We start from the raw sequence: 14,085 nt of genomic DNA on the forward strand, positions 1-14,085 counted from the left end.
TACAATAGATATTTTCAATAAATTCAATAATTTTACTAAGACTTTATATCTATATTTTAAAAAAGCGTTAAATATGTATATATATTTAACTGTACAGCCATGCAACATTGAGAAGTAACTCATTTGGTGAGCTTCCTAGTTTTTATAGTTGAGATAAAGGGTTCAAACCCCATCAGTAATATAGTTTCTCTTTCTATTACCTCTCTTACCGGTCGCCCATAAAAAAATATTTTTATTTACATATTTATTATAAATTTAAAATTCATAAATTTCAGAGTCTGACTTCATTTCTGGATTTACAATATGTGCATGTCTTGATTTTTGAATTATTAATTAGACTTTTTATGATTGGTTACTTGTAATCGTCTAAACTTTTAAATTATCGTATATATGATGATATAAAATTTCTTTTACTCTATAAATACAACTCTCTCATCCATCAATCCATCACTCAAATATATTGATAACCTTTTACACTTCTCAATTTCTCCAACCAACCCCACCCCCCCTCCTCCACCCCCATCCCACCCCATAGAGATGAATCCCAAAAAAAACTTCAATGTGAGAGTGAACAAGAGTGAAGTAGTAGCAGCAGTGTTGCCAATGCAAGAACATTGGCTACCATTATCTAATCTTGATTTACTCTTACCTCCATTGGAGGTCGGAGTTATGTTCTGCTATCTAAATCCCATTATAGTTTCGGAGAAAATTAATATAAATTTTGAATTTAACTCAATCGTAAAAATACTCAAAACATGTTTGGCTGAAACATTAGTATCTTACTATGCATTTTCTGGAGAAATTGTTAAAAATTCAGCGGGAGAACCGGAGCTTCTTTGCAATAATGGTGGTGTTTCTTTTATTGAAGCTTTTGGTGATGTTGAGCTTAAAGAGATTAATTTTTATAATCCAGATGAAAGTATTGAGGGAAAATTTGTTCCTAAAAAGAAGCATGGTGTTCTTGCTATTCAGGTAAAATATGTCCTTATTTATTCCATGCAGGTGACAATTAAGATAACGACAACAATATATCCAGTAATCATTTTAGTCTTAATTATATATAGCGTCTGAAAAGGATGAGGTGTAATACGTAGAGTCGTAGACCTTAACCCTATTTGTGTGAGGTGCTAAAGAGGCTAGTAATCTCTGATACAATTCGGGTTATGGATTTGGCAAAACTAAGTAATTGATCATGACTTTGATTTAAATTTTATATTTATCTTGAAAAATCTATTTAATGTATAAATTATTGAGTTAGAATCTAGCAACTTAAAAGTACTAAAATCTTACATCTATAAACGTCAAATCATGAACTTACCACTTTATATAAGGGGTTTGATGCTTTTCAAGATCCAAAGACGCAAAAAAAAAATTTATAATAAGTGATGATGAGATTCGAACTCATATAATTACTTTGTCTACTTTAATACCACTTAAAGTGTGTGACTATCTTCATCATCGAATAACATAAGCTAAGTTGTTACTCCCCCCGGTCACTTTCACTTGTCCAGTTTGGACTTTGTATACCCTAAGAAACAATAATCGACATTAATTCATATTAATTGGTGTTTAGTCATCGGTCTTGAGAAATGATTTGATGTTGAGAATAAAATAGGAAGAAAATAAGTTTACTTTTTTATATATGTTAAAAGTGACAAGTAAAAGTGATTTTTGTTTTAAAATAGTGGACAAATAAAAATGAATGGAAGGAGTTAGAGCTGTCAATATGAGCTAGCCCACCCCATCCGGGGTAACCCATATAGGCTTTGACATTTTACGGGCCAGGCCAGGCTAGCCCATTATTGGTGTGGGCCAAAAAACGGTCGGCCCAACCCACAAGTACGTGGGCTATAGGCTTGCCGGGCCAGCCCACTTTTTTAAAAGTTATATATTTCTTTATAATTATTAAATTAAATTATAAATTATAATTTAAAAATATTATCATAAATATCGACAAAACAATATTACATGGTGTTAATGTTACTACTTGTTAATCAAATCCACAAATAAAATTATCTTTATAATATTTATTAAGTTTTTTTTCAAGTAAAAGTATAAATATCTAAATAGAAATATTAACCTAATTGTTTTGCAATGATCACAATAAAACACAAAAAATATGACAATATTCCAACCATAAAAAAGTAAAAAATAAACTCCTTAAAAAATCATGAAACTTATGGTGTATCTAACACTTCATGAAACCTATGGCGTATTTAACACTTCATGATCATCTTCATCAAGCATATCTGAATCAACTTGTGGGAAGATTGTCTTAACATCTTCATTTTCATCTGCAATTTATATGTGGTTTCAATTAGTTAAATATTAAAAAATAACTAAATTGAGAATTATAATATTTAAATGTACACAAAAATATATTACCAGTTTGAGAAAAACCATGTAACCAGTTTCGAGTAGCAACAAGTGTTTGAACATTTTCATGGTGGATGCAACTTCTATACATAGTGATTTCCTAAAAGACTTTATATAGATTTTGAGTTTGGATCTCTTTAATTTTAAATTTTAATATTATATTATATTTTTTAATTAATTTTTATTGGCCCACGGGCCGGCCCTACCTATATTTCTCAAGCTCCACAAATCAGCAGGCTTATTCAGGCAGTGCTCAAAAGCCCTTTTCTTAAATGGGCTCCAAAATTTTTAGCCAGCCCTATTAAATCCCGGGTTAGGCTAGGCCGGCCCAACACGCTTAGCCCATATTGACGGCTCTAGAAGGAGTATATATTAAACATATTTTTATTTAGGCATAATACATAAATATGTCCTCTAATTTGGTCTTAGCTCACATTTATGCCCTCCAACTTTAGGCGTGCACAAGTAGACATTTAAACTTGTATAAAGTTGTATGCATACCCAAAGATGAAGGGTATAAATTTGAAACAAAACCAAATTAAAGGATTTATTTATGTATTATGCCTTTTATTTACTTAAAAACTAATCATGTTTTCAACAAAAATATTCAGTCTTGATTGTTGAGAAAATGATTACAAAGTTTTAAAAACAAATGTAGTTTTTGAAATTTGTGATACTAAGTATATAAAAAGACGATATATTTTTTAAACAGACAAAAGAGAATTGAGATTAAGGAAGTGCAACTCTTCTAATTGAGCAATAAAACAAGACAACCCTCATGACCTAACTTTGTCCTCTTGTTTTATTTATTTAATTCCTTGAAATTATACCCAAATTTATATTGCAGGTTACACAACTCAAATGTGGAGGAATAATTTTGGGTTGCACATTTGATCATAGAGTTGCTGATGCATACTCAGCCAACTTGTTTCTTGTGTCATGGTCTGAATTAGCTCAATGCAAGCCACTCTCTCAGCTCCCATCATTTCGACGATCGTCCCTTTTTCCTCGACATCCTGGTTACTACGATGACTCGATTGATGACTTATATGTACCAATATCAACCCTACCTCCCACGAAACCTGAAATCCTTAACCCTAAGGATCAAGTCATTAGTAGAATTTACTATGTCACTGGTGACAAAATTGAGCACCTTCAATCACTAGCCAATTGTCATGATCAAAAAGGCATGAAGTCCCAGAGGTCTAAACTTGAATCATTCAGTGCTTTTCTGTGGAAAACTATTGCATGTGGAATTGATAGAGAAACGTCGGGTTTCAACAATTTTAGGTTTGGTATTGTGGTCGATGGTCGAACTAGATTGATAAGTACTAATGTAGATGATAATAATCAAGATAAGTCGCTAAAAGGTTATTTTGGTAATGTTCTCTCCATCCCATTTGGGGAGAGAAAAATTGAGGATCTAAAAGTTAAGTCGTTGAATTGGGTGGCAAATGTAGTCCATGAATTTCTTGATATCGCGAAAACACAAGAGCATTTTCTTGGATTGATAGATTGGGTTGAGGCGCATCGCCATGAACCATCCATGGCAAAAATATATGCCATGAATGGTGATGGACCCGCGGTGGTAGTGTCATCGGGGCAACATTTTCCTGCGAAAAAGATTAATTTCGGATGGGGTCAGCCAGCCTTCTGGACGTATCATTTTCCGTGGGCCGGAAAAGCGGGATATGTGATGCCAATGCCAAGCCCTAAAGGAAATGGAGATTGGATTGTGTATATGCATCTCTTGAAATGGCAAATGGAACTTATTGAGGCTTCTCCATCCCACATGTTTGAACCCGTGACTGCAAATTATCTCAATTTGATTTGACTATAGTCTGTTTTTAGTCATTGAGTCACATCCATCCATCCATCCTAAGTAATTTTAGCAATTTTTTTCTTGTTTTATTTATCGTTCTGTGAATATGCAAAAATGTTATTTATAATTTGGACATGTATGTAACATATGTATAGTTCTTCATTTTCCTGTTCTCTTCGTCATGTAACAGTGGTTTGATTTGAAATTTAAAAACAAAAAACCTTCGTGCATTATTGACTGCATACAAGTAGGATGGAGCTATAGTTCTGCTTACTGTTTGATAATATCATTAGCTTTGATTAAAACTGTGTATTGTATTTTTTTTTTAAATCTATATAATACAAATAAATAATTTATTGATAACTCATTCTTCTAGCTTCTTTTTGTCTAATTAAATATAAATTCAAAAATCCTAATTCTACCTGGGGAAAATAAATTAAAACAGGGTCAACTTGAAGTCAATATTGTTTAACAGTCTTAGATAGTATTTAAAAGGAGGTTAACTTCAACTTGCCGTTATTAAAATTGTTTTACCTCGTCAAGTTAAATCGACCTACAATAAGAAACTTAGAAAGTCTCCAGATATAATAACTTGAAAATAATTAATTATTAGTAATTATACTATATCTGGTTATAGGGGCGCGGAGAGAGGTACAGATAGGTCAAAAGAGTATTGATCAGGAGAGAGGTACAGATAGATGTCGTGTATTAGGGTAGAAGGTTACGTTAATTAGTTGCCTTGTCTTGCAAAGGTCTAGGCTTATTAGTGCATGCCGTAGTACTAGTTGTACCCTTATAGTTCTTGTCATATGTTGTTTATCGTATTTCGCAGGGGTGGAGCAACCTCTGTCCGAGGAATGTCAAGAGACGCCCCTTTTTCGAAAAATTTCATCTTATACAGAGGTTAAATTTTGGTTTAATATATATATATATATATATATATATATATTTGCAATGGGGAGGTGCGAGGGTGCGAGGTGGGTTGAGCTTAACCCGTAAATTTTTTAACCTGCCCCGCTCCGCCCAGGGGCGGCTCAACATAATTTGTGGCCTAAAGCGAAATTTTTATTAGAGGCCTAAAATCTATATAAATTTTGTCTATATCTATTTATTTTTCTAAATTTCTAGACGTAAATTACTACTTAATATCTTTTATATAAATGATTTTTCAAACACTTTTTTTTTTAATTATTAGTTTTAAGTAAGATTTTATCAATTCAACATTGAAAAACATCCTTTTATTGAGACAATTATTATATGAATTATTAACACAATTTTATAAGTAAGAAGTTGATAAACTTTAAAGATAAGAGTTAGAATCATAGAATTTGATTCAAAAAGTTGATAACTTGGTATACCTACTTTAATATGAAAATTAACAAATAAATTTTAAAAAAAAGAATTTGTGATGCACTTTGTTCAACACTTTTCGACTATTGATTCATATTTTTGAGAGTGTATTACTCTAACTATCAAAGATTTGAAGAAGTAGAGTGCAAAAAGAGTTACAAAGGATAAATAATGTGAGTGTTAACGAAGAAAATGTAAGAATCCAAAACAATGTTTCCTTAATTTCTTCTATTTGAATGGGGTTAAGATACATAATTTTTTATTTATAAAAATTTGAGGCCCCCAAAAGGCCAATGCCTAAAATTTTATAGGCAAGAGCCGGCCCTGGCTCCGCCCACATGACAATCTGTTTCATTTCAACCCGCTTCACTCCACCCCGCATAGACCCGCCCCCACATGATTTTTTTCAATCTTTTTCTTTTTTAATTAAGTTTGATACTAAAAATAAAATTTTAAAACATAAATTCATTTTCTCATTAAATTGTATTAATTTAATAGATAATGATTTAATATTTAATTTCTTAGAGGTCAATTATATTGGAAAGCATATAAGAAATCGTATTAATTTTAATTGTACCATTTTCATTTACATTCTTGGATATTTTAACAACTTTGAGCAATAGCAATGGCCATTACGAAATGATCACACAATTTTTGTCAGAAAGTAAAATAAAATCAAATTCATAAAACTCAATATTTCAAAACTCTTTTTAAATTAGAAAGCATACACTCCATTTTTTTTTAGTATAATAAAAGACAAGAAATCGATCAGTATTACTCTTATTTGAAAATGCCTTTTTAGAAATTGTTTCAACTATTAACACTGAAATATGTTATCATATAAATATAAATTTAAGAAACTTTCAATTAATATTAGTACGAATTTTTTTTAATGTATTTGTCATGAGATTTGTGTATTTTTATTCGTAAAAGACATTCTATCACTCTTATAATATTTGATAAGTAAGCAATAAAATAATATCACAAAACTATTTATGTATAGCAAAACACTATTAGACAAGGTGCGGGGGTTCAGGGTGCATGGCAGGGTGGATGAATAAAGAGGAGACAACGAACTTGGAGTGTTTACTTATGAAACTTATTTTTTTCTATTTTTATAATGAAAGTAATTTTCTTATTCTTAAATAAATTTGTTATTTTAGAAAAAGTATTTTTCAAAATATATTTGATTAAAGTCTTCCTTAGTATTAAACACACCCAAGGGTTCTAAAGAATAGTTTTATACAATTTCTGCAGTTTAATTAGCAAAACCACTTCCATCTTTATAATAATTTCAGATAAATAAAATTGTTATATGATGCATGAAGAGCGATGGATGTTGGCAGAAGATATGAGCGACTACTCGAGTAAGACGTTAACAGAGAAAAAATTGATCTTTTTCTATTACTTCAGAAGACAACGCTACAAATCTTTAAATAGAACTTGGAAAGAAACAAATTTAGAGAAAAAACAGGGCACTAGTTTAGCACTAACCCATGACCTGCTAACTAACTATTATCAACTAATTAGGATTCCTAGTGCTAGTTAACTGAAAACATAAAAGACTCCTAAAAGTACTGCCACTAACAACATTAAACTTTTGAATCAGTCAACTAACAATGGATATATATATTTTTTTTTAAAATATGTCACTATAAGAAGAAAATACTTGTGAATTTCATTATTAAATTTGTTGACTAAATGCTTTAATTAACAAATATAAAGATCCATTGAAGCCATTGGATGTAGTGGATTCCATTAAAGAAATTAATTGGGTAAAAACTTATCTTTAATTTGTTTGGAATCTAAATCTATATAGATAATATAATAAGTAAAACTAATGTGATTTCTTTACAAAAACAATTTCATCATTTTGACTTTTCAAAAAATGGGACTCCGATTCAATAAAGCTATATGTCATTTCATTTTTCCATTTTGGAAATATATTTCTTTTTCATTAGTTGGTATATTTCTCAATCGTTTAGATGGAAATGTTGGTCCCATGAAGAAAACAAGAAGAGAAGAACATTTATAGGGAAAAAAACAACCAAAAAAGGATTTTTAATTGCATAGATCATCGTTGATATTAATGGGTTGATGATTATTTGCCAGCTAATACTTCGTCCATTCATTTTTATTTGTCATATTTGACTTGGCAAACTTATTAAGAAAATAATTGATGGTATAAGTATTTTATCACATTGATCCCCTATTAATTGATATGTAGTACTCATTAATAGTATTTAATGATAAAGGTAAAACATGGAAAATGATAATTATATTTTCTTGATATGTCAAAAGTGACAAGTAAAAACGAAAACCTATTTTAGAAATGAGTAACAAGTAAAAGTGAACGGAAGGAGTATTAAATTTGTTGTATCTAGCTATATTTGTGATTAATATCACTATATCGTTATGTTGCTATTATTTTTATTGAAACTTTTATGTACTGACGATATATATAGATAGATAGATGGAAATGACAAGTGCATGTAATGCTCTATACAAATATTTTGTTGCTAATGGTAAAAAAAAATATAAATATTTCTTATAATAAGTCTCTCTCTCTCTCTCTATATATATATAATATGTTATAAATATATTAATGTGGATGTCATCCGTAACTCTCTTTGAAGTTCATGTATGAAATAAATGAACACTATTTAATTCATGTAACTTTGAAGAGACATTTTGTACTATAAATAGGCGATGATTATTTTATAAAAGATACAATTGAAAAGTACAGAAGAAAGAAACAAGAAAGCATTATCTCCCATATATCTTGTCTATATATTTATTGTCTGATATTATTTTATATTGCTAATATTTTACAACACGTTATTAGCACGAGTCTCTAACCAACTGAGACCTACTTAATTCAAAATTAATTCCTAAAAGTTAATCAACTTTCTTTTAGAGTCAGGTATACATTTATATGTTTATAACACCTCTAATAGGACTTGCATAAATCTTTGATCGATAATTTAATTACTGCATATATAACTTGATTTAGCTATTATTATGATACTTTACTAGGCATAATAATCAATACGTTTCAAGTTTATATTGTTAGGTTATTTATATGCTACTAACTTATAACTCTAAATTAGTTACTAAGTAATATGATAGCATGCTAGTTAAAATAACTTGTAAGTATTTTCATACATTATGATAAGTATATTGGTGTGTCATAAAGAAGAATATTATTGTATTAAATATGACTTGAAACTTTTACGAAAATTTGGCGTTAATATCTATTGAAACTAATAATAAATATTGTAGAACAATTAAAATTACATATTAAAACTACTGTTTCAATACATCATTAGTTTATATGTTTTTGAGACATTCAATGTGCATGCATATAACATATAAAATATTTTATAATCATATTATACTTTATCATTTATTATAAAGAAACTAACATCATAATATTAACTCAATTATTTTATGATAGTTTTCATCATGTCGAATTTGTCAAAGCTTGAATTTGTGGCACTTGACATTTCTGGAAAGAACTATTTGTCATGGGTACTTGATGCTGAAATTCACCTTACCGCTAAGGGTCTTGGTGATTGTATAATCGAAGGAAATAAGGCATCAAGTCAGGATAAAGCGAAAGCTATGATTTTCCTTCATCATCATCTTGATGAAAGCATGAAGGTTGAATACTTAACAGCGAAAGATCCACTTGAATTGTGGATAGGTTTGAAAGGGAGGTATGACCACCTCAAGGCAACTGTATTGCCAAGGGCTCGTTATGAGTGGATGCACTTACGGTTTCAAGATTATAAAACTGTAATTGAGTATATCTCTATTGTATTTAGAATCACTTCCCAATAAAAATTATGTGGGGAAGTTATAAAAGATGAGGACATGTTGGAAAAGACACTAACTACTTTCCATGCCTCTAATATGATATTACAGCAGCAATACCGTGAAAAGGGTTTTAAAAAATACTCTGAATTAATCTCATGCCTTCTGGTGGCTGAGCAGCATAATGACCTTTTAATGAAAAATCATGAAGCCCGTTCCACTAGAAGTGCTCCATTACCGGAGGCCCATGGGGTAGAAGCACACGACCAGTCTGAAATAAGACAAAATAATCGGGACCATGATAATGTGCGTAGACGTGGCAAAGGCAAAAAACGATATAATAATCGTCGAGGTGGTGGTCATAACAAAAAGGAGAACAATATGGGTTCTCAAAATAATCTTTCAAAAGGCAAGGGCGATCACTGTCATTGTTGTGGCCTTAAAGGTCACTGGAAAAATGAATGTTGGGCACCTGAGCATTTTATCAGGCTGTATCAAAATTTCTTTAAAAGGAAAGGGAATAAAGGTGGTGCCTCCTCTTCTAATGCCCGAGTGGAGTCACATTTGACTCTAAAAAATGATGCTCAGGCAGGTTCTTCTCAAAAATACGATGAGAATGTTGAGGCGAATTTAGCATTGAAAGATGATGCTTTTGATGAGCTCGATGATATTACTCATTTAGAAGTTGAGGACTTCTTTGGGGATCACAATTGAAGATTGATAATTGAATTGAGAAATGAATATACTATGTGTTTTTAATGTCTTACTTAAAGTTCATGTACTTAAATTTTCTTTTGTTAAGTTTCATACTTCTTATTATGTATTTTTATTTTTATGAAGATAAATAAAATTTCCTAGTCTTCAGTTGGATCCAAGATGAGTAATGGAGATATGTGTCTTCTGGACAGTGCCACAACTCATACGATACTAAGAGAAAAGAAATATTTCTCTCATTTGGTAATGAAAAAGGCATATGTTAATACAATATCTGATAGTACAAAATTGATTGAGGGCTCTGGAAGAGCAGCCTTATTACTACCTGGAGGAACATTATTGGTAATTGATAATGCATTGAATTGTAGTAAGTTTCATAGAAACTTGTTAAGTTTCAAGGTTATTCGCCAAAATGGCTATCATGTTGAGACTGCGAATAAAGGAAATGTTGAATACCTTTATATTACTACAATAAATGCGGAGAAGAAAACTGTGCATCAAAAATTGCATGCACCTTCTTCTGGGTTGTACCATACAAATATTGGTACGGTTGAATCACATGCCATAGTAAATAAAAGGTTTACTAGTTCTAATGATTTTATCATTTCACATGACCGGTTGGGCCATCCCGGTTATAATATAATACGCAGAATAAATGAAAATTCACATGGGCATAGTTTGAAGAACCAAAATGTTCTTTAATCAAATGAATTCTCTTGTGCTGCTTGTTCACAAGGAAAGTTGGTTATCAAACCATCAACGACTAAGGTTGGAGTGGAATCTCCCGCATTTCTGGAACGGATACAGGGTGATATATGTGGGCATATTCACCCCGCATGTGGATCATTTAAATATTATATGGTCTTGATAGATGCATCTATAAGATGGTCTTATGTGTGCTTATTATCAACTCGCAATATGGCTTTTGTGAGGTTGTTGGCTCAAATAATAAGGTTAAAATCACAATTTCCAGATTATGCAATAAAAACAATTCGTCTTTATAATGCTGGTGAGTTTACATCTCAAGTATTTAATGATTATTGTTTGTCCACTGGAATAACAGTTGAACATCCTGTTACACATGTTCATACTCAAAATGGTTTAGTAGAGTCATTGATTAAACATCTTCAATTGATAGCTAGACCATTGCTGATGAGAACAAAGTTGCCTGTTTTGGTTTGGGGGCATGCTACTTTGCATGCAGCGGTACTTGTGCGCATAAGGCCAACCAATTATTCTGACATCTCCCCATTACAATTGGTTTTTGGTCAGGAGTCAAACATTTCCCATCTTAGAATCTTTGATTGTGCGGTATATGTTCCAATTGCTCCACCACAACGCACAAAGATGGGTCCCCAAAGAAGGTTGGGGATATAAATTGGGTATGAACGTCGTTCTATTATAAAATATTTGGAACCTAGAACTGGAGATTTATTTACGGCAAGATTTGTTGATTGTCATTTTAATGGATCAGTATACCCAACATTAAGGGGAGAACAAAAGCAATTGGGAAATGAGATAGATTGGAATTCACTTTCACTGTCTCATTTAGATCCTCGAACAAATCAATGTGAGCAAGAAGTTCAAAAGATAATTTATTTGCAGAATATTGCAAATCAATTGCCGGATGCATTTACTAACCTTTCACGGGTTACTAAATCATATATCCCAGCTGCTAATGCTCAAGTTCGAGTTGATGTCCCGATAGGACAAAATGTTAAGGCAAATGAGTCTAGACCACGCTTAAAACGTGGTAGACCAATTGGTTCCAAGGATAAAAATCCTCGAAAAAAGAAAGGAATAAATGATCAAGATAATCATAATATAGAGGCAATTTCTCATGAAGAGCTCCGAGAAATAATAAATGAAGAGACCACAGAGGAGTTCTATGTACCTGAAAATAATGAGAATGAAGAAATCTCTATAAATTATGTCTCGACGAGAAAAAGGTGGATTCGAAATAATATTGTGGTGGATAATATTTTTGCCTATAATGTTGCAGTTGAAATAATGCAACAAAATGAGGATTTAGAACCACGATCTGTCAATGAATGTAGATAGAGAAATGATTGGTCAAAATAGAAGGAAGCAATTCAAGCAGAATTGGCTTCACTTGAAAAACGTGAAGTTTTTAGACCAATAGTCCGAACCCCTGAAGGTGTCAAGCCAGTTGGGTACAAGTGGGTTTTTATGCGAAAACGCAATGAAAATGGTAAAGTCGTAAGTATAAAGCACGACTTGTGGCACAAGGATTTTCGCAAAGACCTGGCATTGATTATGAGGAGACATATTCTCATGTGGTAGATGGAATTACCTTCAGGTATCTAATAAATATGACAGTTCATGAAAAGCTTGAAATGCATCTAATGGGCGTTGTCACAGCCTATTTATATGGCTCACTAGACCACAATATTTTTATGAAAATCTCTGAAGCACTCAAAGTGCCTGAAGCATATGAAAATTCAAAAGAAAATTGTTCAATAAAGCTTCAGAAATTCTTATATGGATTGAAACAATCAAGGCGAATGTGGTATAATCGTCTTAGCGAATATTTGCTAAAAGAAGGGTATAAGAATGACCCTATTTGTCCTTGTATTTTTATACGAAGGTCAAAATATGAATTTGTAATAATATATGTTTATGTTGATGACTTGAACATCATTGGAACTCCTACAGAGCTTTCAAAAGCCGTTGAGTGTTTGAAGAAAGAATTTGAAATGAAAGATCTTGGAAAGACAAAATTTTGTCTTTGCCTTCAGATTGAACATTTGAAAAGTGGAATATTTATCCATCAATCAACATATACTGAAAAGGTTTTGAAGCAATTTTACATGGATAAATCACACCCATTGAGTACCCCGATGGTTGTGAGACCTCTCGATATAAATAAAGATCCATTCCGACCTTAAGAAAAGGATAGAGAGATTCTTGGTGATGAAACACCATATCTTAGTGCTATTGGGGCACTAATGTACCTAGCCAACAATACCCGACCAGATATTTGTTTCGCAGTAAGTTTATTGGCGAGATTTTGCTCATGTCCAACAAGAAGACATTGGAAAGGTGTTAAGCATATATTCAGATATCTTCAAGGAACAATTGATATGGGATTGTTGTATTCTAATGCATCCAAGTCAGAATTGATCGGTTATGCAGATACTGGCTATTTGTCTGATCCACATAAAGCCCGATCTCAGATAGGCTATTTATTCACATATGGAGGTACAGCTATATCATGACGTTCGATGAAGCAAACAATAGTTGCTACTTCTTCAAATCATGTAAAGATAATAGCCATTCATGAAGTCAGTCGAGAGTGTGTATGGTTAAGATCAATGACTCAACACATTTTGCAATTATGCGGTCTTTCTGTGCAAACAAAGATTCCAACAATATTGTATGAAGATAATGTTGCTTGCATTGCTCAATTAAAGGGAGGATATATCAAAGGAGACCGAACAAAGCATATTTCACCTAAGTTCTTTTTTCACACATGATCTTCAACAAAATGGTGAGATAAATGTTCAATAGGTTCGTTCGAGTGATAATCTTGAAGATTTATTCACTAAGGCATTGCCAACATCAACATTTGAGAAGTTAAGATATAAGATTGGAATGTGTCGTCTCCAGGATATCAAATAAAGTTTTCATCAGGGGGAGTAAAATACGCGTTGTACTCTTTTTCCCTTAACCAAAGTTTTGTCCCATTGGGTTTTCCTAGTAAGGTTTTTAATGAGGCAGCACTCAAGGCGTATTACAAGATATGTGTACTCTTTTTCCTTCACTAGGATTTTTTCCACTGGGTTTTTCCTAGTAAGGTATTAACGAGGCACATTATCTATGGACATCCAAGGGGAGTGTTATAAATACATTAATGTGGATGTCATCCGTAACTCTCTTCAAAGATCATCCGTAACTCTCTTTGAAGTTCATGTATGAAATAAATGAACACTATTTAATTCATGTAACTTTGAAGAGACATTTTGTACTATAAATAGGCGATGATT

The 14,085-nt window shown here is 31.9% G+C and overlaps 2 protein-coding genes across 2 annotated transcripts; both read left to right on the forward strand.

The window, feature by feature from the left end:
* Positions 1–518: 518 nt before the first annotated feature.
* LOC125860503 (coniferyl alcohol acyltransferase-like) lies at positions 519–4,278 on the forward strand. The gene is made up of 2 exons (XM_049540479.1): positions 519–972; positions 3,224–4,278. Exons 1-2 carry the CDS (start codon positions 538–540, stop codon positions 4,208–4,210), a joined length of 1,422 nt encoding a protein of 473 aa, XP_049396436.1. The 5' UTR covers positions 519–537; the 3' UTR covers positions 4,211–4,278.
* A 4,735-nt stretch (positions 4,279–9,013) lies between these two features.
* LOC125859163 (uncharacterized) lies at positions 9,014–10,078 on the forward strand. The gene is made up of 2 exons (XM_049538871.1): positions 9,014–9,346; positions 9,545–10,078. The coding sequence occupies exons 1-2, from the start codon at positions 9,014–9,016 to the stop codon at positions 10,076–10,078; spliced, it is 867 nt and encodes a 288-aa protein (XP_049394828.1).
* The last annotated feature ends 4,007 nt before the right edge of the window (positions 10,079–14,085 follow it).

This window comes from Solanum stenotomum, chromosome 3, assembly GCF_019186545.1.
Source record: "Solanum stenotomum isolate F172 chromosome 3, ASM1918654v1, whole genome shotgun sequence".
Classification (NCBI taxonomy): domain Eukaryota; kingdom Viridiplantae; phylum Streptophyta; class Magnoliopsida; order Solanales; family Solanaceae; genus Solanum; species Solanum stenotomum.

Excerpts from the sequence above, each read along its gene's own strand:
- LOC125859163 (XM_049538871.1), top strand. The coding sequence starts at position 9,014 with ATGTCGAATTTGTCAAAGCTTGAATTTGTGGCACTTGACATTTCTGGA. Across the intron at positions 9,347-9,544 it reads GGTTTCAAGATTATAAAACT|CATAATGACCTTTTAATGAA; the intron begins GTAATTGAGTAT and ends GTGGCTGAGCAG.
- LOC125860503 (XM_049540479.1), top strand. The coding sequence starts at position 538 with ATGAATCCCAAAAAAAACTTCAATGTGAGAGTGAACAAGAGTGAAGTA. Across the intron at positions 973-3,223 it reads ATGGTGTTCTTGCTATTCAG|GTTACACAACTCAAATGTGG; the intron begins GTAAAATATGTC and ends TTTATATTGCAG.